This window comes from Thamnophis elegans, chromosome Z, assembly GCF_009769535.1.
Source record: "Thamnophis elegans isolate rThaEle1 chromosome Z, rThaEle1.pri, whole genome shotgun sequence".
In the NCBI taxonomy this organism is placed as follows: Eukaryota; Metazoa; Chordata; class Lepidosauria; order Squamata; family Colubridae; genus Thamnophis; species Thamnophis elegans.
This window is the reverse complement of record NC_045558.1, coordinates 7,004,166-7,031,260: the sequence shown is the minus strand read 5'-3', so window position 1 is coordinate 7,031,260 and position 27,095 is coordinate 7,004,166. Positions and strand designations below refer to the sequence as shown.

Below are 27,095 nucleotides of genomic sequence, written 5' to 3'. Positions count from 1 at the left end.
ATCACATCAGGACAATTATTAAGAGCAGCGAAACCCTTCTTTCGTACTCAGTGGTAATGTTTCTATTTTTGTTTAGTTTTTAAATAGTTAAGGCAGACATTCCCAACCAGATGTCCTCTGGTATATATCCCAAGACCCCCCTGGAATTCCCAGCCCCCTTGGCTATAAAGCCGAGAGTTGTAGGCACAGCCTAATTAGTGGGCACTCAGCTGGGGAAGGCTGAGTTAAGGCAATAATAAGTACAAGCATGCAGGGGGAGGAGGCAGGGAAGAAGGGGGAAAATGAGAGAGGGAGGAAGGGAGGGAAGGATGGACAGAAAAAGGGAGGGAGGGAGGAAAGAGAACAGCGAGAGAGGGAGGAAGGGAAGGAAAGAAGGGAGGGAAGGAAGGACAAAAAGGAAAGAAAAAAGGGAGGGAGAGAGGAAGGAAGGAAGGAAGGAAGGAAGGAAAGAGAAGAGCAAGCGAGGAAGGGAGGGAAGGAAGAAGGGAGGAAGGGAAGGAAGGACAGAAAAGGGAGGGAGGAACGAAAGAGAAGAGCAAGCGAGGAAGGGAGGGAAGGAAGAAGGGAGGAAGGAAGGACAGAAAAGGGAGGGAGGAACGAAAGAGAAGAGCAAGAGAGGGAGGAAGGGAAGGAAAGAAGGGAGGGAGGAAAGGAAGGACAAAAAGAAGGAAAGAAGGAAAGGGAGGGAGGGAAGGAAAGGAGGGAGGGAAGGAAAGGAGGGAGGGAGGGAAGGAAAGGAGGGAGGGAGGGAAGGAAAGGAGGGAGGGAAGGAAAGGAGGGAGGAAGGAAGGAAAGGAGGGAGGGAAGGAAAGGAGGGAGGGAGGGAAGGAAAGGAGGGAAGGAAGGAAAGGGGGGAGGGAAGGAAAGGAGGGAGGGAGGGAAGGAAAGGAGGGAGGGAGGGAAGGAAAGGAGGGAGGAAAGGAAAGGAGGAAGGGAGGGAAGGAAAGGAGGGAGGGAAGGAAAGAAGCAAAGGGAGGGAAAGGAGGGAAAGAAGGGAGGATGGGAGAGAGGAGGGCTGGAGAGAAGGGAGGGAGGGGGGGTAAAATTGAGAGGCAGGAAATGCAAAATCAGCGGGTGGGTGGGTGGAACAGAAGCCAAATGCCTCCAAGGCAGGAGTGTTGTAAACCTCCTTGATGCTACTTGGGAACAAATGAAGTTAAAGCTTCTAAGAACGAGGGCCCGTAGGTTTGGTTCTTTGGCAGGAGTGGTTTCGCTTTTTTTTTGGCCAACAGAAGTATTCGTACGTTGCACCTATGGGTTGCGACCATAAGCGGGGAGTGTTGTTTTAGTTGATGCTGAGCTGAGCAAATCCAATAAGTTTGCCATCATCGGGGATTTCGGATGCTTCCACGCCTGATGCCTGAAAGGCAAGGAGACGGAATCCATTATTTTACCAGGACATTTGAAGGACAGAGAGAATGGCCTTGAGGGACAGGAGGCAAAGCTACGATCAAGACCAGAGTCAGGTTAAAAAAAGGGAAAATGAGTCCAGATCAGGAAATTTAAGAAAATCTCTCTGACAAGATCTTGCCTAGTTCTCACAAAGATAAAGGGAGGGAGGGATGACAAACACTCAGGCTTGCAAGACTGCATAACTAGAGGTATTCCTCAACTTATGGCCACAATTTGAGCCCAAACGTTCTGTGGCTAAGTAAGAGAGTTGCAGTAGTTAAGTGAGTAACACAATTGTTGTGAACCTGGTTTCCCCTTTGACTTTGGATGTAAGGTCTCAAAGGAGGAATCGCATGACCCCACCCCACCCCCAAGGACACTGCAACCGTCATATGCACCTGTCAGTTGCCAAGCGGCCAAATTTTGATCACATGACCATGGGCTGTTAAGTGTGAAAAACAACCATAAGTCACTTTAAAAATAAACAACCATTGTAATTTCAAACCTTCACAAAACAAACTGTTGTAAATCCGGGACTTGCTTTAAGATAAAAGTAGCACAGTCCTGGCAGGGCTGACACAGGGGGATAACGGAAGTACAAATAAAGAATCTCCAGGTTTTGTAGTAAGTGAAAAATTATCTTGTGTAATGAAAATATATCCCCTTTAATGGAGACACTCAGGCTGTGATGTTAGTCCCCATTAAAGTTGATATTCTGGGTAACCTTCAAAAGAATGAACTGCCATATTTTTCGGAGTATAAGATAGATCTTTTTCCCTCAAAAAACAGGCTGAAAATCTGGGTGCCTCTTATACACTGAATACAGCATTTTTTGCCCCCAAAACCCTACCCCCTTTGCAAAAATGGCCATACATAGCCTATAGGGGGCTTCCAGAGTGCTCCTGGGGGCTGGGGAGGGCAGAAATGAGTGAAAAAATGGGTCTTTTTTTGCTCATTTTTGCCCCTCTAGCCCCAAGAGCTCTCTGAAAGCCTCCTAGAAACTATCCATGCCCTTTTTCTTGACATAAACGGGCCCATTTTCGCAAAGAATGGGCCATTATTTTGCTTGGGGGGGGCACCCTCCAGTACTCTATAAGCCTCCTAAGGGCTATTCATTCCCTTTTCTAAAAAAACGGCCTCATTTTAGCAAAAAAGTGGCCTTTTGGGGAGATTTGCAGAGTGCAAAACTTTTTTTTTTTTTTTAAATTCCTTTTCAAAACCTTGCTGTGTCTTATACTCCGATGCGTCTTATACTCCGAAAAATACGGTATCTTGTGAGTCGGGGAACTACTTCCTTTGTGAATCTGCTTCAAAGATCTAAGTCCAACTTGAATTTAGTTGACCTGTCTCTTCGCCAGTTTAGTACTGAACTTCAGTTGATTAGATTCTTGTCCATAATAAGCTTGACAAATAAATTCTTTCTGAACTGCAACTATGGTCCTGATCCTTTGTGCTTGACATTAATCTTGAATTATTTGACTAGATTAATGAAGGAGAATATTTGTAACGCAGGGTTGAAATGAGGGGGTCCTTGGTGCTCTCTGAGCTTGGCTGTTTTCTTGCAGATGTTTCATTACCCCAAACTAAGTAACATCATCGGTGCTAGCGAGGTTAGCACTGACATAGCACTAGTGATGCTGCAAGAAATCACATCTGCAAGAAAACAACCAAGCTCAGAGAGCACCAAGAACTAAATTGAAGTCAGATGCAAAGGATCACGACCATACGGTAAATTGCAGTTCAAAGATTTAACACTCAAGAATCTAGTCAACTAAAGTTCAGTATTAAATAGGTGACAGCTACGGTCGACAAATTTCAAGAAGGATTGCATTTGGTGGTGATGTAACTGTCAAGCACGGGAAAATCAGGAATTCAGAGAGTTCAAATGTAGTTTTATTGTATACTAATACTGTCTACAAGAAACTGAACTGAATAGTCAAAGGAAATTGGCAGTAGATAAGAGCCAACAGAATTCAAGGTGGACTGAAGTTAGATCTCTTATGGGTAGGAAGCAGAGGTGGGTTCCTACCACTTCGCACCTATTCGGTAGAACCGGTTCGTCAAATCTACCGAACCGGTTAGAAGAGGTTCCACCAATGGACCCGGAAAGCAGGCCACACCTATAGAAGGGGTTCCAAAATTTTTTGAAACCCACCACTGGTCCTTGGATATGATTATTCTACACTATCATGCTCATATTTATAAAACTCAGTGCCTCTGTGAAAGGGAAGGATGACTACTGCGTTTGTGGTGCAATCAGAACATTGCGTGTGTTGAAGTTGTTTTAATGCAAACCAAAGATGCCTTTTAAAAAACAAGTTTACATCCTATTCTTATGCATGCCAGTGCTGTGTGTCAGGTAATTTAAGGTGGTTCTGACAAGTGTCGTCGGCATCTTCCTATCCAGTCACAGGGGCGGCAAGCCACTCCCACCCGGTCACATGGGCAGCAAGCCACTCCTACAAAGGAGGCCACACCCACAGAGTAGGTTCGAACAAGTTTTGAAACCCACCACGAAGGGACTCGGGACTGATGATATGTTTGACTCCTCCCTTGGGCTCAGCCTGGGCATCTCCTACAGTAACGACTTTAAGCTAATGATGTGCTGAACTCTACCTTAGTCTCTGCTTGCTCTTCTCCTACAATGGATGACTGGAAACAAAAGTATTTGTTGACCAGTGAGTTCTTAAATGAGCATGTCGATTTCTGTTTGCTGTGGATTTCGCATGGCTGCCTTAGTACATTAAGTCTGTTTCCCAATTAAACCCGGTTCAAATGCTTCTGACTAATCTTCATTCCTTTTTCATTCTTCCTCACACATCCATCCTTCCAGGATGTCTCTTGTAGTCGAAGCCTTATAGGTGTGGCTCCCATGGTGGTTGCTGAATGCCTGAATGTGACCTCAGTAGACACATGACTAAAATTTGTGACTTTTCCTGCCAGCTTCCGATAAGCAAAATCAATGGAGAAGTCCCAAGTTACGGTCACATGAGATCCTCATTTAATGGCAACTGGGATTATCGAAATTGTCATCATTAAGTAGCGCAGTCATGTGACATTGCACTTAATGATGTCACTTAGTGACGGAGCTTCTGGGCCCAAGTGTGGACATTAAGTGAGGACTACCTGTAGCACACTTCAAAAAAAAAAAGCCAGCAATTCCTTTAGTTCACCAGTGGTGGTTAGCTAGAAAAGACTTAGCACAGCAATATGAGAGGGGCTCATATTTATCAACTCTGCTTCTTTTAAAAGGTCTAAAGGGGTCTTAAGTGGACAATCAATTAAATATGAGCCAGCAGTGTGCTGCAGATGTCAAAAAAGCCGAAGGCAGTCCTAGGCTGCATTAAGGGAGTGATGGAATCAAGATCACGTGAAGTGTTAGCACCAATTTATAATGCCTTGGTAAGGCCACACTTGGAATACGGGATCCAGTTTTGGTCGCCGTGATATAAAAAGATGTGGAGACTCTAGAAAGAGTGCAGAGAAGAGCAACAAAGATGATTAAGGGACTGGAGGCTAAAACATATGAACAGCGATTGCAGGAATTGGATATGTTTGCCTAGCTTAATGAAAAGAAGGACTAGGGGGGGACACGAAAGCAGAGTTGAGGGGCTGCCCCAAAGAAGAGGAGGTCAACCTCTTCTCCAAAGCACCAGAAGGCAGGACAAGAAGCAATGGAAGGAAACCAGTCAAAGAGAGAAATATCCCAGAACTAAGGAGGAACTTCCTGAGTGAGAATAATTAAACAGTGGAATGGCTTGTTTCCACAATTTGTGGGTGTTCCATCACTGAAAGTTTTCAAGGAGAGATTGGACAGCCACCTGTTCATAATTGGGTTCCACCACAAAACCGCGGTGGACTAAAGCGCGCTCGACGAAAGCGCGTACATGACGTCATCACAGCGCGATGAAAACAGCACGCTGTGAGCGGTAAATTTAAAATTAACGCGAAAACCTTACCCTAACCCTTCCAAACCTAACCCTAAACCTAACCCTAAGCCTAACCCTTAACCTAACCCTTAACCTAACCCTAACCCTAGCCCTAACACTAAACCTAACGCTAACCCTTAACCTAACCCTAAACCTAACCCTAACCTTTAACCTAACCCTAACCCTAACCCTAACCCTAACCCTTACCTTTATGTGAATCGGCTTGCTTTAATTTTATTTTAATTTTAATTTAATTTATTTTTAATTTTATTTGTCGCGCTGCTGATGACGTCAGGTACGCGCTTTAATCGGGCGCGCTTTAGTGGACCGCGGTTTTGACGGGTCACGCATAATTGTGCAGGGTCTCCTGTTTTGAGCAGGAGACTGGACTAGAAGACCTCCAAAGCCCCTTCCAACTCTGTTATTCCGTCTTCTCCATCTTGGGCCCTATTCCAGATCTATGGATGTCAGCAAACTGAATCCCCAGCAGTGACAATGGTGGTTGAAATATCCTAGGGCACCAATTCTACGAATCTGAAACGCCTCCAATAAAGGAAAGCTGATCTACATTTACAAAGCTAGAAACAATAACCAGCTCAACAAAAAGATATAAAAACATGCCTGGCATTCAACTAAATCCAAGCACGTTTGATATCCGGAAATAAACCAGCTTTAATCCAGCGCTTAATATTTGGCAGAGGACAAACGTTTTTTTGTTGAGCTGAATAAACGCACCGTTTTCGCCCAAAAGAGGCTGAGAGCGGAAGCAAAATTTTTAGAAAGATTTGAATAGTAAGGGGATAAAAGCATAAATACCAGCTTGAAAGTGACCGATCGGTTCGTCTGAGGCTCTTCCACAATTTTTTGCAAGTTCGCAGCAACTGAAACAATAGGGAAGACACACTCAGCGATGGGCATCTAAGCTTTACGAACAAATTTCCCTCCAGCACCAGCCAAGAATATACAGGCAAAAGGAAGGCCAGTTTGCCCTGCTGTGTATGCAGGCAAAATAAAACAGCAGAAACTGGCACAGGGATGAAAATATAAGTGATTTTTTTCCCCCACATTATATTACCTATGACTAAATCTCTGCCATCCACGAGTCCAGCCGAGATGAGTTCTTGCGATACTCCATCTGCAGTGTCTGCAAAGACCATAATTTATTTATTTTATTGATTGATTGATTGATTGATTGATTGGTCTTGTATGCCGCCCGCTCCCGAAGGACTGCGGGCGGCTTACAATAAACAGAGGAAGGGGATAAATAGACAGACAGACAAACAACAGTTTAAAATACGCAACATTCATAGTTCCCGTGGGGCTGGCTATTTCAACAGCCGGCCCCAGCCTGCCGGAGCAGCCAGATCTTAGTGGTTTTGCGGAAGGCTGGGAGAGTAGTAAGGGTCCGGATCTCCACGGGGAGCTCGTTCCAGAGGGCTGGAGCTGCAACAGAGAAGGCCCTCCCCCGGGGAGTCACCAGCCAGCATTGGCTGGCAGATGGAATCCAGAGAAGGCCTAGTCTGTGCGATCTAATCGGTCTTAGGGAGGTAATTGGCAGGAGGCGGTCTCTCAGGTACCCAGGTCCGATGCCATGTAGGGCTTTATAAGTAACGACTAGCACCTTGAAGCGAGTCCGGAGGCTAATGGGTAGCCAGTGCAGCTCGCGGAGGATAGGTGTAACGTGGGTGTACCTGGGTACACCGACAATCGCTTGTGCGGCTGCATTCTGGACTAACTGAAGTCTTCAAACACTCTTCAAGGGCAGCCCCATGTAGAGCGTGTTACAGTAATCCAGTCTTGAGGTCACAAGGGCGTGAGTGACTGTCTGAAGGGCCTCCCGGTCCAGGTAGGGTCGCAATTGGTGCACCAGGCAAACCTGGGCAAAGGTCTCCCTGGTCACAGCCGACAAATGGTGTTCTAAAGTCAGCTGGGGATCCAGGAGGACTCCCAAATTGCGAACCCTCTCTGAGGGGCGTATAATTTCACCCCCCATAATTGAGAAACAGTCTTTGTTTTATAGACAGATAAATCATCTAGATGCTATCTTCGATTTCAGCACTAATACACTGGAGGCATCTGATTCTATCTTAATTTTTTGTTTTACAGCAGTGGTGGGTTCCGGCTGGTACGGCCCGGTATGGTCGTACCGGTAGTAATCGGGAGCAGTGGCCGCCGTACCCGTACGGTGGCTCGTTTCCATACCTGTTTTAAAAGCAACTGGGTCAACTGCGCATGCGCGCACAGCGCCTGCATGATCTCTGGCGAGCAGCTGGGTGTCGTAGGGGCGGTAGAGTGCGCATGAATGCACAGCGCACGTGCACGACCAGGACACCCGGCTCCGTGCGCAGCGTATAGGTAGCGATGGGAAGAGGAACCCACCACTGTTTTGCAGATAGTCCTCGACTTACAACCATTCATTTAGTGACTGTTCAAAGTTACAGTGGCATTGAAGAGAGGGGCTTCTGACCAGTCTTCACACGCACGACTGATGCAGCATCCCCATGGTCATGTGATTAAAATTCAGGTGCTTGGCAACTGTCATGTATTTATGACGGCTGCAGTGTCCCAGGGTCACGTGATCACCTTCCGTGACCTTCCCAGCTGGCTTCCAACAAGCAAAGTCAATGGGGGGGGGAGCCAGATTAGGTTAACGACTGCATGATTCACTTAACAACTGCGGCAATTTGCTTAAAAACTGTAGCAAAAAAGGTCATAAAATGGGGCAAACAATTGCCTTGCTTAGCAACAGAAATTTTGGGTTCAATTATGATTGTCTTGGATTACCTATAGTCCTCGCTTAATGATGGTAATTAGCAATAGCAATAGCAGTTAGACTTATATACCACTTCATAGGGCTTTCAGCCCTCTCTAAGTGGTTTACAGAGTCAGCATATTGCCCCCAACAACAATCCGGGTCCTCATTTTACCCACCTCGGAAGGATGGAAGGCTGAGTCAACCCTAAGCCAGTGAGATTTGAACCACTGAACTAGCAGTCAGCTGAAGTGGCCTGCAACACTGCATTCTACCCACTGCACCACCTCGGCTCATAATTGGGACCAGCAATTCTGTTCCTGAGCAACGTGGTGGCAGAATGGACCTCACGTGACCTTCCTGACTTTTAACTGGATTTCCAGCGGCTGTCATTAAGTGAGACGTGACATGATCACAGCTTGAATCCTTCTGCAGACTTCCCCATTGACTCTGCTGATTTAGAGGATGGCAGCGAAGGTCGCAATCTGGCCATCAAGGGACTAGGGGGCATTGTGACTGTCTAAATTGCACAACAGTTGCCAAGTGCCCAAATCACAATCACGCGACTACAAGGACCCCACACTGGTAGCAATTTTGAGGACCGGTTGCAAGTCTCTTTATTCAGCCCCATTGTAATCTTGAACTGTTGGCTGAACAAATGGTCTCTATTCAGCTTCATTCATTCATTCAATGACACTGAATGGGGACTGCCTATATACTGTATATTATTTTGCTTTCATTTCATTACAATCTGCTTCAGACGTATTGTGGCAAGAAGCAAGGACATATTCTCTCCTTTTTTTAACAGTCACTGCAAAGGTTTGCAGTATTTCATGAGAGAGTGAGCTGCGATTGATTACAGTAGTTGGAAAGGCAAAAGGATGCTACACAGCACCAGGTAATATTCGCAGGATTGAGATGAACAGTTCCTCCTCTATAATTCCCATAATCCTAAGCCAAGATGGGAAATGGTCATACAAGTAAGACATCTGGAAGACAAGAGGCCTCTGAGAAGTTGCACGCTCAAATTAAATCCCAAATCAAAGGCATATCATGAGGATTTTAATGCCTGTCTTTCTTATAAAATGTATGTACTCTTAACTTTCAAGCCAACAGTCCATCTTTCAAACATTTTGGGGAGACTGCATCCAGAAAAGATCCTGTCAAGCTTATGGATTCATTTTTCAGAAAATTTGGGTCATTTCCTAAACTGCTCTAACATGGGACACGATCTTTGCTCCGTATTTAGGGAACCTCTTTTCAGCCGGGACATTCCGCACCCACCCAATCAGCACAGGACCACCAAGCAAAACATCGTCACCAACAGGTTGTAAAAGGCAGGTTTTCTCATCTTCCCCCCCCCTCACCTCTTCCAGGTGTGAATTCAAATCGGATGTCGTTCAGCTCCTTTTTTGAATTCCTGCCAGGGTGGAGAGGCACAGTTAGGTATTATCAACATCTGTGTTTACAAACAAACATTAAATCACATTCTGCAACAAATACGAAACCATGTGAGGTAGGTCTTTTGAATCAGCATCCGCGGGAACAGTCTACAATTAATTTTATCCAGCCCAAACTCTCCTCCTATCCCTATACAAAAGTAGTCCTCGAAAGTGGGGCAAACTTCACTTAACAACTCATTTAGCAATAGAAATTTTGAGTTGAATTGTAGTTGTGCAATGACAACTACAATTCTGCAATGACTGTGGTCAAGGATGAATGATGGTCAAAGATGCACTTTGTGGTCAAGGATGAATGATGGTCAAAGATGCACTTTGTGGTCCAGGATGAATGACGGCAAGGGGAGGGTTAATTGTTCTCTCTAGCAAGGAATTCAAAGGCACATTGAACAAAACATTTTGTTTTATCCTGAGCTCATAATGAAACCAACACAATGCAAGGAATCTTATTTTGGGGCTCAGGATTCACACAGCAGACATTTTGGGTGCTGGATGCTTTATCTAGAATCAGAGTGCTGCAAATCTCTAGCGCATGAATAAAATAAAATATCAATGGAACATATTAATCCAAACCATCTGACTGCAAAGTGGTCATTGGTCCAGCACATACTGGTAGACAGGGTTGATGTTTTTTTTTTATTTATTTACTAGTTTTGTAAAAGAGAGGGACCCAGCGTCAGGGTTCCAAATAGTATCCAAAATTAAATCAGAGTCCAAGGCAAAGGATTCCTCAAAGTTCCAATTTATGAAGAGAGCCAAGTTGGTACATTTGGGAAAACCTGAATCTGAAAATTTCCCGGTTTTCCCCACCCAGTTGGAAGTTCAAGATCTTGCCCCCACACCCACCAGTCCTTCACATGGTCCAATCTCGCACTGCCATGCTGGCACTTCCACCTATCCAGTTCCAGTCAGGTGCAGAGGTGCAGAGACAAAGGATGACCTTGGCTTTCTAGAAGGAACTTTGCTTTGGCTACATATCACCCAACTCCATACATTCCCCCCTCCCATTTTCACACAACAGAAAAGGCCTAATATAATAATAGAAAGTGTGGCAGGCCAAAAATCCAAAAGAAATATGGCTGCAGGCCTAACACCCAGTGAGCTTGTAAGGTTTAGGGAGGATAAGAAGCATAGCTTCTTAGGGTTGTGAAAGTTGGACCTTAAAAAAATCAAGGAAGGAAGAAAATCGATTTGTTTGAGCTGCGGTGCTGGAGAAGACTCCAGCGTATTCTTTGGACAGCAAAGGCGACTAACAAGCAAATCCCTGGGGTACGTAACACCAGACCTGTCGCTGGAAGGCAAAAATCACAAAGCTGTGTCTCACTTGCTTTGGCCACGTCATGCAGGGGAATTCAACTGGAAAAAGCAATTATGTTGGGAAAAGTTAGTGGTAAAAGGAAACCACGCCTCCCAAGAACACGGTGGCTGGACACCTTCAAAGCTGACACCACCCAGAGCACAGAGCAACTCAAAGAAGTAGTGAAAGATCGGAAGAGGTGGAGAGACAGGCCCCATTGAATTGCCAAGAGTCAGACTCGATTGAATGGATGACATCAGAAGAAGAACACTGGATCTTCCCACTCCACTTCCAGCATCCCTGCCCCTGGACCAGTTTAGCTTTCTCTCATCCCTAGGCTGCTTACCTTAATCGTAGAACGAGACTGATTGGAATTTTGGGCTCTTCTTGTGCTGTAGGTGCAGGAGGTGCCTTATCAAAAGAGAAAACGATATTTTTAAAAAATCCATGAAAACAAAGGGTTACTATCTCAACTTAGGATTACAAGTGAACCCAAAATTTCCATTGCTAAGCAAGAAAACTGTTGTGATTTGGGCCCAATTTGATGACTTTTTTTGTCACAGTTGTTTTTTTAAAAAATTTTATTTTATTTTATTTTAATACAAACAGTCTAACTTCCATTAAACAGTGTGTTGTCTAGGTAGAAATGTTTTGTGCAATAATTAAAATTTACAATCATATTCATTATTTAATCTATTCTTAGCTTAATACCAATACCTTAAATGTCTAATATTATAACAATACTCTTCTTGATCTATTTAACTCTATTAACTCTATTAGTACATTTTCTATATTTTATTTATCTCCTTTTATTTCTAATTCTGATATTTATTATCTAACCATCAATAAAATGATTCCCATATAGTATAATAATCAATTCTTTCTCTTTAATACCAGTGTTAATATGTTCATTTCTGCACATTTTCATATTTTCCTAATCACATTCTCCTCTGTATGAATCTCTTCACTTTTCCAGTTTTGCGCAAATACAATTCTTGCTGCAGTTGTTACAGGAATAAGCAAATATGCATTTTCTTTGCTATAAGTTTCTGGTAAAATCCCCAACAGGAATATTTCAGGTTTCAAGTCAATATGTTGTTGTATCAACTTTTCCAACCATGTATGTATTTTTGTCCAATATTTTTTTTGCTTCTATATATGTCCACCATATGAGCCAGGTAGCTGATGACCTTTCCAACATTTAGCTGATTTATCTTTAAACATCTTTGCCAATCTTGCTGGTGGCAAATGCCATCTAGAAAACTGTTTTTGCCACGGTTGTTGTTAAGTGATATCGCAGTTGATTGAATCATGTTCAAGGAATCTGGGTTTCCTCATTGACTTTGCTTGTTGGAAGGTTGAGGATGATGATCACATCACGCTGGGACAGTAAAACTGTCATAAGTACATGCTATTTTCCAAACGCCCGAATTTTGATCATGTGACGGTGAGGCTGCTCCAATGGCAGTAAGTGGGAAAAACTGTTCCTAAGTCATTCTTTCCAGTTCCATTGTAACGTTGAACAGTCACTAAACAAATACAGTATTTTTCAGACTATAAGACACACCAGTTCGAAGTAAGTAAGTAAGAAAAAAAGCTTTTGTCCTCCCCAGCCCCCAGGAGCATTCTGCAGGCTTCAGCAGGGCTGGGAGAAAGCAAAAACACTGTTTTTGCAAAAAACGGCGGGAAACTGGCCATTTTTCACAAAAACGGGGGCATTTTTTGCATTCCCCCAGCTCTGCTGAAGCCTGCAGAGTGCTGCTGGGGGCTGGGGGAAGGCAAAAATGCCTCAGTTTTTGCGAAAAACAGCCCATTTTTTTTTTTTATTTGCAAAAATGGGATGCGGGGGTGGGGCTTCGGGAGGCCAAAAATGGCTGTATTCGGTGTATAAGATGCACTAACATTTCTACACTCTTTTAGGGGGGAAAGGTGCGTCTTATACTCTGAAAAATATGGTAGTCAAAGATTACCTGTAATGATCTATTTACCTTCTCAAAAAACTAAAGAGACTATTTCAAAAACAGGCTGAGAAATAAATAAAGTGAGGTGTTTCTCAATTGGACCCGAAATGAAAACTTTCTGGGTGTTAATGTTTTTTACCCATTTAACATGGGGCACATGGGGTTTATTTATTCTGTTCTTTGGCTGCAGTGTGCGATTTGACACATTCTAATCTTTGGCACAAAAAGAACCTTGTTATGCTCTTTTTATTAATTTTAACAAGAAGAAGGCCCACTCAAAGTGAACAGAAAGTAGCACTGCTGCACAGAATCCCATGGTGCAAAGCAAAATAATAGTCAAGCTAGGCCAGAAAGCACTGTGTGAGCTGGGAATGATGGAAATTAGAATCCTAATATCAATGGAACCTGCTAGAAGAGATAAGACACAATGATTGGTGTGACGCTAAGAAGGAGGTGAGGAGAAGAGGGGAAGAGTAGCAATTGTATATCATGTAATCAGAACTTTCCAGTTTTTATTAAAAAAAAATTTTTTTTTGGCTACTGATATTGTTATTTGGAAGGTTGATTTTATATATTGCAAGTTTTGTACTGCAGACAAATTTCAGGAAGTCCTCAACTTACAACTAATCATTTACTGACTGTTGAAAGTTACAACACTGGGGGGAAATGACCTATGACTGGCTTTTATATTTATGACTGTTGCATCATCCCCATGGTCATGTGATTAAAAATTGACTCACGTTTATGACAGTTGCAGCATCCCAAGGTCACGTGATCAGTTTTTGTGAACTTCTGACAAGCAAAATCAATGTGCCAGCCAGATTCACTTAACAATCGTGTTAGTAACTTAACAAATGCCGAGGTGGCGCAGTGGGTAGAGTGCAGCACTGCAGGCCACTTCAGCTGACTGCTAGCTGCAGTTCGGCGGTTCAAATCTCACCGGCTCAACCTTCCATCCTTCCGAGGTGGGTAAAATGAGGACCCAGATTGTGGGGGCAACATGCTGACTCTGTAAATCGCTTAGAGAGGGCTGAAAGCCCCATGAAGCAGTATATAAGTCTAACTGCTATTGCTAAATGCAGCGATTCACTTAACAACTGTGGCAGAAAGGTCATAAAATGGGGTAAATTTTACTTAAAAACTGCCTACAGAACTTTTGGGCTGAATTGTAGTAAATCAAAGACTGCCTTTATATTGCATTATGAATCATTATGAATCTAGCAGGAGTCTGGAGTAGACAAATTTATTTATTATACTACTACAAACAGTTCCTTGATTAATGGACCATTCGTTTAGCGACTGTTTGAAATTATGAAGGCGCTGAAAAACAGGACGTAGGACTGGTGCACGCACACAATTCTTACAGCATCCCCTTGGTTATGTGATAATTTGGGCATATTCATATTTGCAACTGTTTGTAACAGCTCATGGTCACATGATTGCCATTTGTGATCTTCCCAGACAACTTCGAAGTCAATGGGGAAGCCGGCAGGAAGTTGCAAGTCCTGATCACATGATACCTTGGTTAATGATGGTAAATGATTAGTCGAATGACCACAATCGGGAGTACCCTAGCTAAATGGGTTGATCATGTGTTGTTTGCTTAATGAGCAATGGAATCACCGGTCCCAATTACGGTTGTTAAGCGGGGATTACCTGTAGTACTACTGCAACTACTACTGTATTATTATTACTACTATTACTACTACACTACTACTACTACTACTACTATCAAATTTGTTCAATCAAAATCTGTAGGAATGGCCATCATTAGCAGCTGTCCAGGGTGGCAGAAAAACATCTTTTTTGCTGGAAACCGGAAATAAATGCCAGGGACTGGCAAAAAAGTCACCCAAAAATGATCACGTGATGCTATAAACAGCTATAAAGGTGAGCCAGTTACCAAGTGCCCAAAATGTGATAATGTGACTATGGGGTACGTGGCCATTAAAACTTCAAAAATGGGTCGTAAATAGATTTTGAGAAAAAGTCTGTCATAACTTTATAAACAGTCGTTAAGCAACTGATTTTAAGTCGGGGAAGATCCCTGATGCAAACGCAAGTAAATAAATAAATACCACTTATCACTGGACTGTTGGAAATGTAGGCAAAATCAAGGAATGTATTACCACATGTGGTGGTTATGCCCAAAGGCTAAACAATATTGGAATAGAATATGAAAGCGGCTTGAAGAAATTACTAAACAGCAAATAGATATGAAACTGGAATTATTTCTATTGGGAATACCTACGAGGAAATATGACCAAAAAATCCCACAATATTTAATTATACCTACCATAACGGCAGCAAGAATAATATATGAAAAAAAGGAAGAATAATAGCAATAGCAATAGCAGTTAGACTTATATAGTGCTTCATAAGGCTTTCAGCCCTCTCTAAGCGGTTTACAGAGTCACCATATTGCCCCCAACAACAATCCGGGTCCTGGCTTCGGGGGGTGGAGCCTGCCGCCGTCGGGAGCTCAACGAAGCTCCTGCCAGGACTCTGGTTCGTATATCTTATAAGATCTATAGATATCTCCCCTTTCTGGCAGAAAGGGGCAGGGAGAAGGTCAGTCGTTAGGATCTCTTTGTAATTCATAGCTTTTTTTTTTGCTGTGAATGGAGAAGAGGTTCAACATTAGCTGAGCCTTTACTCCGGCCAGTTTTCCGCGCTGCCTTTTTTGCAGCCTAGGCAGATTGCCCCCCCCCCCCCCCCCCAGGACAAAGCTAAGCTATTTAAAAGTCAATCCGGGCGGGGACCATTCCTGAGGAATTTCTTTTATTACTATCTAAAATACCAGCTTCAATTTCGCAAAAGGCTCCCTTCCTTTTTTAGCTGCGTCACAAGATGGCGATCTCGTAGTTTTTGTGTTTGATGTGACGTACTTAGCCAGCCCTACCCTCCTGAAGGCTTCTCTGTACTAATTGCTAAAAGATTAACTGAGGGGAGCAGAGACTTTGATTTTTGGCTCGCTTGATTGCTTGTCTTTTATTTCTACTTTGGAATGGCTCCCAAATCTAAACAGAAGCGCTTCCTTAATAACATATCTCTAAAAACTGCTATGAAGCCGCTACCCTTGCCTCCCACACCCTCCACGGGAGATTTGTTAACACAAGAATTTCTTCTCAAAACGCTTAATGACTTCAGACAGGAAATTAATCAACTGATATCGGATTTATATGATCAATTTGATGCTAAAATTGCTCAGGCAAAGAAGGATATGATCGGAGTAATGACAGTCATGACAGATTATATTGCTGAAGCGGAGGACAAATTGGAACTTTTGGAAGAAACTAACCTTAATTTGATATCCAAAATTCAAACGTTACAACAGGAAATGGAAAATGCTCAAAAACAACTTGTCATGATAAATTATAATAAGACTGCCTTTGCAATAAGGGTTAGAGGACTGCGTGAAAACCAACAGGAGAATTTGAAACAGATCTTCTTTGAGGCTTTCAGCCGCTTGGTGGGAAGTCCGGGATTTAACTTTGATTGGCAGATTCAAAGAATTTACCGCCAGAATTCCTGGGTAGCAAAACAGCGACAGCTTCCGAGGGACATAATAATATACTTTACCACAAGGGAATCCAGAAATGAGATAATACAGAGGCTTTACAGCAAGAGGTTGAGAATTGACGGACAGGACTTGATTGTTTTTAAAGAGATACCATTTCAATTATTAAGAACAAGGAAAGAGTACGCTTTCTTAACCGAAGAACTCAGAAATTCTCAGATTCCATACAAATGGGAAGTCCCAGCTGGTATTACAGTTACATTTGGCAACCAAAAACACCGCATTAACTCTGTCTGTGAAGCCCGAGAATTTTACTACGAGACCCTGAAGGCGGGACTTCCTGATTCATCCGGACCTGGAGAGAGACAAGGAGAAGGAGAAGACAAACAGCGAGACACGTGGCTACAAGGCGGAGGGTGTTGCTTTCCTCTTCCGGAAGGGCAGAAGACTAAAGAATAAAGACTAAGCGATGTTCTTAAAGCTTTATGATTTCCGTCTGGGATAAAATGGAAAAGTGGTATATTGATGATGAGACATGGAGACTGAAAGAAGCGTTGCTGATTGTGGACACATATTGTATATAAGATTTGTCTGAATTCTAACTCAAATTGCGCATGAATTATTTTCTTAGGCGAGGAGAGCGGAGATTGCGATCTTTTTGAGTTGTGGTCTGGGACGAACGGAGTTGGGAGGCGCGTGGGAGAGGGAAGGGTAGCGAAAGCTTAATTAGACTACTTGGGGCTAGAATGCAAGCTGATATTTGTTTGAGTTGCTATTTCAATATAAGGTCAAGAAAGATTGGTCGGAGAGTCTTCAGGAAAGTGGAGTAAATATGGGAGGAGCAATGGACGCGGATAAAATATATATATGGACATGGATAAAGGCAGGGTGGAAGGTAAAAAATTTACATGTGGAGGTGGGTAAGGATAGAAAGGGAGGTGTTGGAAATGAAAAATGAAAGAAGTACTTGAGTTTAATGGTTTTATAGAAAGGTTTGGATATTCGGATAAAAAAGAGAGAAATTAAAGGTTTGAATAGATAGACAAAGCAATGAGACTTTTAGTTGGGGAATCCTAATTGATCAACTTACCTGGCTCTAATATAGTTTGAAACCCTGCAAGTAGTAAAATAATCGAAATTTGGAATGAGCTACATTGTTTAAGATTTACAGATAATGGGAAGCTGTGTTAACGTAGTGGGTTTATTGACCCTTCTCTGTTTCCCCTTTCTTTTTAGGTGTGTGTGTATTTTTTGTTATTCTCTTTTTTTTTTTTTTTGGCTTTTCTTTTCTTTTCTTTTTTTAATTTTAAAGTTAGCTGGCCTTATTATACTCAAATGCTTGTTAAAGAATTATGCCGGGTATGGGACCTGCGAAGCCGTAAGGGGGTTAGGGAGGGGGGATTATAGGGGGGAGGGGGGAGGGTGGAATTACAGTTTCAATTCTTAGAACAATAAGAATTCACTTGTATACTGCGGCTCGTTTTCCTTTTTTTTTTCTTTTTCTCTTTTATTCTTTTTTTTAAAAAAAAAAAAACAAACTGATGGATACACCAAAGCGAGGAGAAGAGGGAAAGAGGAGGGAGAAGTAAAGAGGGAGTGAGAGGGAATGTAAGGAGGGTGAGATGGAGGGAGGGGGAGATGTCTGAGGGGGAAGGGAAGTAGAAGAGGGGAATGCTGGAGGGGTGAAATGAAAGTTGGAGGGGGAGAAGAGAGGGTGTATGGGGGATTGAAGTGTTATGTTGGGGGGGGTTTTTTTTGTTTGTTTTTTTTTCTCTTTGTTTTTTTTGTTACGCACAGTATATAAGTGATTGTATAAAATGAAAATGAAAATGAAATAAATAAAATGTATTTGAAAACAAAACAAAAAAAAAAAAAAACAATCCGGGTCCTCATTTTACCCACCTCGGAAGGATGGAAGGCTGAGTCAACCCTGAGCCGGTGAGATTGAACTGCAGATAACAGTCAGCTGAAGTGGCCTGCAGTACTGCACCCCTAACCACTGCGCCACCTCAGCTCATAATATTCCATAGAGAGGGGAATGGTATAATGAAAGCGTTAGAGTGTGCAGAGATGGACGAACTCACGAAAGAAATTAAAGATAAGGAGGAAACAGAATATTATATCGTATGGAGCGAGTGTTGCAAATGGCTAGAGGACAGGGGTAAAGCTTAAGGAAACACTAAATGAAGAAGACACAGGAATTAAAAATGATCAATGTACAGGTAGAGATGAACAAATGGGTATAAATGGAAATGGTACATAATGAAGGATTGTAAATTAAGGAATGTATATAATAGTATCATATGCATTGACAAAGAAAACTGAAATAAGGGGTGGGGGGGGGGAAGAAGTGTATTTACAATGGATGTATTCCGAGGTGGAAATGTTGTACAGAAGGAAATTGCAAAAAATATATATATTTTGGGGTCATTTTTTTTTCAACTGTTTAATAAAAATTAATTTTAAAAAAAATAGATATCACTTCAATGGGAAGATTAGCAGGGTTCAGTGCGTTATGGCATGTAACCATGGAAGCATCTTCAGACAAAACTGGCTCCCTCAGCTAAAAAATGGAGATGAGCACATTGCCCCCTCGAGTCGGATATTTATTTATTTATTATTTATTTATTTATTAGATCGATTTATAGGTCGCCCAATCCCGGAGGACTCCGGGCGGCTTACATCGAAGAAAGAATAATAATTAAAAAAATGACAATAAAAACATGTTAGAAACAACACACATACATTCGTTACGATCGGGGCTGGACCTCAACAATGAGGTCAACAGCCCCAGGCTTACTGGAATAGCCAGGTTTCCACAGCTTTCCTGAAGGCCATGATTTTTAGGATTTAGGATTTTATTAATATTTATAGGCCGCCCTTTTCCCTGAGGGGACTCAGGGCGGCTTACATAAAATAAGGAAGGGAGGGTACAGACAATAGACACAAACAATACATAGAAGTAAAATAGTAAGCAACATTCATTCATCATTCGGGTGGGGACAAATTATCTTTATCCCCAGGCCTGACGGGCTAGCCAGGTCTTGAGGGCTGTGCGGAAGGTCTGGACGGTAGTGAGGGTACGAATCTCCACGGGGAGATCGTTCCAAAGGGTCGGAGCTACTACTGAAAAGGCTCTCCTCCGTGTAGTTGCCAGTCGACACTGACTGGCAGATGGAACTCGGAGGAGGCCATGAGAGTGGGCAAGGTCCGGATTTCTAAGGGTAGCTCGTTCCAAAGGGTCGGAGCAGCCACAGAGAAGGCCCTCCTCTGGGGAGCCGCCAGCCGGCATTGTCTGGCTGACGGCATCTGAAGGAGGCCCACCCTGTGGGACTGGCAAAGCAAACTTTGGACAATTTTGCAATGGTCACAGTAGCATGTCCCAAAGGTGCCCCTTCAAGAGGCAACTGGGCTTTCTGGTTTTTCTTTGAAGGAGAATTTATACTCCTTTCGGACAGCTGGTCATAAATCCTTCCCTTCCCCTCCATCCAGTCAGAGCTGAAGAAGCCTCTTGGATGAGAAGCAAAACGTCTTCAAAGGAAAACCAGGAAATCCAGTTGCCTCTTGAGAAAGCACCTATGTGACAACCATGACCTGGAGGACTGAGAATCTCCTTAGTCACAATCGCATGAAGTAGAATATTTTGAGCAGGGAAATGTTCTATTCTATTTCGGATATTTTCCAAAAGGGGAACTTGAAGCTGTTATTTGGGAAGGGGGAAGTTTATCTCCAGACTTCCATCATCTCAATGATTCTTACAAAGCTTGACAGCTCTGAGCAAAAGGAAATACCAGACCAGTGGTGGAATTCAAATAATTTAACAACCGCGTCTCTGCCCTAATGGCCAGCTGGGTAGGCGGGGCTCAGTGGTCACGTGACTGGGTGGGTGTGGCCAACTCAACGTCACTCCCGTCGATGGGTGCTTCGCCTTAGCTCTTACAATGACCTGGGTACTTGAGAGACCGCCTGCTGCCGATTACCTCCCAAAGACCCATTAGATCCCACAGACTAGGCCTCCTCCTAATTCCATCTGCCGGCCAATGCCGGCTGTCAACTACCCGGAGGAGGGCCTTCTCTGTGGCTGCTCCAGCCCTCTGGAACGATCTCCCCGTGGAGATTCGGACCCTCACTACCCTTCAGGCTTTCCGTAAAGCCGTTAAGACCTGGCTGTTCCAGCAGGCCTGGAGCTGCTGAGTTCCATCCCCACTCGAACTGGTGTGCTTGTTGAGACCTTTTAAATTGGTTCTGTATTGTTGTTTGTCTTTGTTTTCTTTTCCTTTTGTATTGTTTCCCTTCCCCTCCAGTTTTGTTAGCCACCCTGAGTCCCTCGGGAATAGGGCGCATACAAGTTGAATAAAACCACTAAACCAATGTAATCAGGGTTAACTGGAGAGAAAGTTTCTGTAAGCAGGTCAACAAAGATGAGGCTAGACACAACACCAGAGTGTCTCCTTCCTGCCTTCCTTACAGGATTAGCCTTGTAAAGTGGGGAAAAACAAAAGGAGATTTCTTCCAAAAACCGGTTCTCCGAACTGCCTGGAAAGTTACCAACCGGTTCTCCCGAATAGGTGCGAACCGGCTGAATCCCACCACTGTTCCAGACTCTTAAAGTCCGTGGCACGACAAAACCGCGCTCAACTAAAGCGCGCCTGATTAAACCGCGTCGCTGACGTCATCAACAGGGTGACAACAGCGAGCGCGGAGAAAGAAGGGCGCTTTAAATAGCGCTTTGAAAGCAAGCCGATTCAAGTTAAGGTAAGGATTAGGTTTAGGTTTAGGGTTAGGGTTAGGTTAAGGGTTAGGGTTAAGTTTAGGGTTAGGTTAAGGGTTAGGGTTAGGTTAAGGGTTAGGGTTAGGGTTAGGGTTAGGTTAAGGTTTAGGGTTAGGTTAAGGGTTAGGTTTAGGGTTAGGTTAAGGGTTAGGGTTAGGTTTAGGATTAGGTTTAGGATTAGGTTTAGGGGGGTTAGGTTTAGGTTTAGGGGTTAATTTTAGGTTTAACGTTTACAGCGTGCTTCTGTCTCCGCGCTGTTGTCGCCCTGTAATGACATCAGCTACGCGATTTCGTCGAGCGCGCTTTAGTCGAACGCGGTTTTGTGGTGGAACCCTTAAAGTCTGCAGAGATTCAGATTGGACAGTGGGGAAAACTTTACCTTTGTCTTTTAAGCTTCCCCACTGGGCCTTACCTGTGCTGCCGAAGGAGCTGCGGCTGGGGTCTGAGAGGCTGGACCGGGGGCAGCAACAGGAGGTTGCGCAGGAACCTGACCTGCAGGCTGAGGTAGTTGAGCAGCAGGCTGGTCTTGGAGGTTGAGCAAAGGTCCAGTTGGCTCAGCTGATGGAAACAGCTGTAACGAAACAAATGAATGAACTAACGAAATACTGCCGCACGATACAGGTAGTCTCCGACTTACGGCCACCATTGAGCCCAAAATTGCTGTCATAAGCAAAAACATTTGTTAAGTGAGTTTTGCCCCATTTTTAGGACTTTTCTTGCCGCGGTTACTAAAGTGAATCACTGCAGCAGTCACACGGTCGTTAAGTGAACCTGGCTTCCCTACTGACTTGCTTGTAAGAAAGTCGCGAAAGGGATCACATGACCCTGGGAAACTGCAACCATCATAAATATGAATCAGTGGCCAAGCGCCTGGATATTGATCACATGACCACGGGGATGTTGCCACAGTTGTTAAATTTGGAAAAACAGCCAAAGCCACTTTTTCAGTGCCGCTGTAACTTTGAATGGTCATTAAATTAACTGTTGTAAGTTGAGGACTAGCTGTATGGGATACAGATGATGGAATAACAGAGGTGGTATTCAGCAGGTTCTCACCAGTTCTGGAGAACCGGTAGCGGGAATTTTGAGTAGTTTGGAGAACAGGTAAATTCCACCTCTGACTGGCCCCGCCCCCATCTATTCTCTGCCTCCCAAGTCCCAGCTGATCCGGAGGAAATAGGGATTTTGCAGTATCCGTCCCCTGGAGTGGGGAGGAAATGGGGATTTTAAAGTATCCTTCCCCTGCCACGCCCACCAAGCCACTGGTATTAAAAAAAAATTGAATCCCACCACTGATCTTCACCAACTACCTGAAAAAAAATGTATCAGCAAATCTGGAGTCCAAATGGCCTTTGTACAACCAGCAAAAGTGTGGGCATTACTACAGAACCACAGAATTCAAAGGGGCCACATCTGCAGCCCTCTGCAATGTGCCAGAAAAACAATGAAGCATAGATGGCTATGCCCCGAAGACCCAGCTCTTTTGAAAAATCCTCCATACTGGGGGGGCACAGGAAGAAAGAAGAGGGAGGAGGGAAGGTTCAGCAACAGTAAGGTAGATAAAGTCAATTAAAACAGCCATGGAGCACCACTAGAAGATCTGAAACCCCAGAATAGAACATCTACCTATGTAGTCACTAAGTATTAAGCCTGATTTACTGTAATGCTGGGAAAGGAGGGAAAGAAGGAAGGAAGGAAGGAGGGAAGGAAGGAAGGAAGGAAGGAAGGAAGGAAGGAAGGAAGGAAGGAAGGAAGGAAGGAAGGAAAACAACAGCAAGGTGGATGAACTCATCAGCAATGGTGGACCCTGAAATGATCTGAAGAACCAAGTTAGAGATAGTGGTTGCTTACACATCAACTTAATGGCATGCAATCAATCAATTTTGAAAACAATTGAGCTCCAAGTTATTCTGTTATACAGATGCCGGGGTTCCTAACCTTGGCAACTTTACAACATCTGGACTTCAAACTCCCACAATTCCCCAACAAGACAAGAAATCCATGCGTCTTCAAGTTGCCGAGATGGAGAATCCCTGCTTTAATGGAGATTTCTGATATAATGTACATGATTCACAATTTACCTCAGAGTTCTGCAAGGATTCTTTCACTCTGGGAGACTGAAAGAGAGAGAAAGAGATCTGTGATTAGCACACAATGGTCATAACCGTTTAGGGTAGCACAAAGGAATATCCTCACGTGAGCAAAAGCATTTAAAATCCATTATTTCTTTCTGAGGCAAGAAGAGACTCAAAATGCTCTGACAGCTTTAGATACAGGAAGTAAAGGGGGAGCTGGGAGAAAGAGGTAAACTGGCTCACTATTTGCTTTCAATAATTAATAATTTTAATAATTAATTATGAGAGTTTGCAAGATAAGCATGCCATGTCTATGAATAATAAACAGAAATCAGTCTGTTTTAAAAAAAGAAGAGGCAGCTGCCTTTAGAAGGTTTCAGGGTTTGTTTTAACAGATTAGAAAATAATATTGCGGTCAGAAGTATCTCTCCTGAAGAAAAAGAAATCCCAAAGTATATTGTGTCATATGTACAACATCCTGATAACTAACCCACAGCAAAGATTGGACATTGCCATTCTCTGCAACCCCTGATTTCTCAAAATAACTTTCATTTTGGTCCTAGAGTGCATCAAACATGGAAGGTTGGCACAGTGGATTCACAAAGAATCTTTAGAGACGTAGAAATGTTTTTCATGCATCTCCATAAAAAAATGGAGGGTTTTATACTGGCAAAAGTATTAGACCCAAATGTATATTTACTTAGCCTACCATGGCATCTACAGAGGTCATGGAATCACTGATATACAACACTAATAAAACGCATTGTGCCTACAAGCGCAAATATGAACATATAATATAGACATTGCAATAAATGAGATAAAATATTAAAGAAATATTAAAACAATATTAAATGTAATATTAAGATATTACAGCAATTAGACCCAATCACTGAAAAGAACAGATAACTGAGAAGATGAGTTACCTTCTCCAAAATATGTAATCTGTAAAATGTGCAATTGGCATAATTCTTGCCTACAGTTTCTAACTGTTCCCATTGCCAGAAAAATAGATTAGGAGGAGACTAATACATAGCATCAATAAAGGAAAATATTTGTAGTTCAAGGATGAAATGAGGGGTGCTCTCTGAACTTGCAGGCGTTTCATGACCCATCTAGGTAGTATCATCAGTGCTACAAGGGAGTGGAAATTGTGGAGAGGAGGAGAACTGTGGGGGTCATGGGAGCTCTCTGGCCTCAGCTGTTTTCCTACAGATGTTTCATTACCCAACTAGGCATCAGTGCTAGGAAGGAGTGGGATTGGTGGAGGAGAAGGAGGAGAACTATGGAGTCCTTGATGCTCTCTGAGCTTGGTTGTTTTCTTGCAGCTGTTTCGTGACCCAATTAGATAACATCATCAGTGCTGGTAAGGAATGGGGTTTGCACTTTTAATACTGATGAAGTTACCTAGCTGGGCAACAAAATGTCTGAAAGAAAACAGCCAAGCTCAGAGAGCACCAAGGATCCCTCCCCTCCTACAAGATATGGATTCAGGGAGGAACTGTACTTTTGAGTATTTAAAAAAGTGAAATCGACCCTCACCCTGTGCTGTGAAATTGCCGCTTTGCCCTCTTCGCTTTCTTCATCTAGTTCATCGTCGCTCCATTCCCAGCCGCCGTCTTCGGTCTTATGAAGTCGTCCGCTGGAACCAGGGACTCTCCTGACCTGCCCACCAACAAGAGCAAGACGAGATGTGTGTAACAACGCAGTTCTGCTCGGGGTTGTACAGGTAGCCCTTGAGGCTACAGCCACAATTAGGAACAATTGTTTGCCAAGCGGCTGCGGTTGTTAACTGAGCCACACCTGATTTTATTGCTGCTTTAAGCAAATGGGCGATTGTTAAGCAAATCACATGGTTATTAAGTGATTCCAGCTTCCTGCATTGATTTTCCTTGTTGGAAGCTCCATGGAAAGATCATAAATGAGGATCGCACAACCCTGAGATGTTGTAATAATTGTAAATACAGGTAGTCCTCAACTTACAACAGTTTGTTTAGGGACCGTTCAAAGTTACAACGGCTCTGAAAAGATACGGCAATGACTTATGGGTGTTTTTTCACACATAGCACCACTGATCCCCATCATGTAGTCAAAATTCAGATGCTTGGCAACTGATTCATATTTACGACCATGGCTGTGCCCCAAGGTTGCGTGATCAGCTTTTGCGACCTTCTAACAAGCAAAGTCAACGGGGAAGCCAGATTCATTTAAACATTCGGGTTACTAACATCACAACTGCAATGATTCACTTAACAAACTGTTGCAAGGAACGTCGTAAAGTGTGGCATAACTCACTTAATAAATGTCTCACTTAAGAACATAAATTTTGGGCTCAATTGTGTTAGTAAATTGAGGACTATCTATTCTTGCTGGTTGCCAAACACCCAAATTTTGATCACGTGACTGTGGAGACATAACAATTGCAAGGACGAGGACCTCAGCATCATTGTAACTTCTAATGGTCATAGGTCAAGGACTACCTGTACAGCCTCACTGAGTCTCCTGTAAGGCTTTGATAAACCTAAAAGATGTACTTGTCACAATTTTTGCTATCTTGTGCAGAAACAAAAATAGAAAGGATGCTCCTGACACAACTATCCATCCAGAAATCAATGTGGCTATAAAATATACATACATATATACATACATACGTTGTACTTGTGCTGATAAATAAATAAAGGGAGACTAGTATAGATCTATTTCAAGCACTATATACAAACCTATTTCCCTGGCTCAGCTGATAAAGGAGGAGAACCTTGTGGCTTAGTGGTTAACACATCTGCCTAATATGTAATACAGCCCAGGTTCGAATCCCAGTAAGGGTATGGCTAGCTGATGAGAGCTAAATTGCTTGAAATAGATCTATACTAGTCTCCCTTTATTTATTTATTTATCAGCACAAATACAACACAAATGTAACAAAGGCAACAGTAAAAATATTGGGTTTCTGTCTGGATGGTCTCTTGTGACGAGCCGATAGACAGAGAAAGGAAGCAGTAGGCTTCCTCCCATATTTGGGCATACCAGGGGTTGTGACACTAAATACATACATACATACGTGTGTGTGTGTGTGCGCGCGCGTGTGTGTGTGTATGTATGTATGCTTTCCATCCAACCAAGCAAGAAGAGGAAGGAAGAAACAAAATGACATTGAAAAATCCATCAATACAGTCACAGCCTATGTTTAAAACCAATTTATATATTTGGCTTGAATATTTTAGTCTTTGCAATAAAAGGTGTACTTATGTATCCATAGACAGGCAGACTGTCATCCCATCTGCCAGCAAATTAAGCCATGCAACAAAACAAGCAAAGGAACTCTGATTTATTTATGAAACTGTTTCATTATTTGCCATACAGCAGGGGTCCTCAATCTCCAGGCTGTGACCCACTAATGATTTGGCTTTTTTTAGCTCAACTGTACGATTTGTTACCAGAAACAGAAACTTGCGATGTCATCTTAGATTAAAACCTTATACCTACCAAGGATGCTGGCTAGCTACTTTTAAAAGCAGGAGGAACCAAGTTTCTTTAAGACGTGTGAACTCAGCCAGAATTATTTTCCCTGTTTCTCAGGCTGCAAGCAAGCTACACATTAAGAGAAAGGTGCAAGAAATTTTACGGAACCATTTCAATGCAGATTTCCACTTTAATTTGTACCTTCCTGGCTCTTTCAGTGATAGTTGGGGCTCTCTGCAACATTTTTTCTTGTAGAAATTCTTTATTCTGCAAAAGGAACAGAAAACCATCAGTTCTTGCAATCTGCTCTTCAAAAGCTACAGTTTTATCGTTATTTAGTGAATTAATCAGCCACCCAACTCCACGGCACTCAAACTGCATATTCCCCTAGAGCCTTTTGCGAAGGAGGGAAAGAGAGAGAGAGAGAAAAAAGTTTTAGTTAAACAACACTGAATAAAATTTCCTTTGACACAAGAGCTAAG

General features: G+C 43.0%; 1 protein-coding gene across 1 annotated transcript in view; it reads right to left on the bottom strand.

The window, feature by feature from the left end:
• Window positions 1-1,226: 1,226 nt before the first annotated feature.
• OXSR1 (oxidative stress responsive kinase 1) overlaps window positions 1,227-27,095 on the bottom strand; it is a 102,250-nt gene continuing 76,381 nt past the window's right edge. The window contains exons 10-18 of the mRNA XM_032237757.1: window positions 26,815-26,880; window positions 24,697-24,819; window positions 23,164-23,199; window positions 21,495-21,653; window positions 11,177-11,241; window positions 9,441-9,493; window positions 6,397-6,465; window positions 6,138-6,202; window positions 1,227-1,360 (exon numbers count right to left, since the gene is read on the bottom strand). Coding sequence (XP_032093648.1) covers window positions 1,286-1,360; window positions 6,138-6,202; window positions 6,397-6,465; window positions 9,441-9,493; window positions 11,177-11,241; window positions 21,495-21,653; window positions 23,164-23,199; window positions 24,697-24,819; window positions 26,815-26,880 — 711 coding nt within the window. The 3' untranslated portion in view covers window positions 1,227-1,285. The remainder of the gene's footprint in view (window positions 1,361-6,137; window positions 6,203-6,396; window positions 6,466-9,440; window positions 9,494-11,176; window positions 11,242-21,494; window positions 21,654-23,163; window positions 23,200-24,696; window positions 24,820-26,814; window positions 26,881-27,095) is intronic.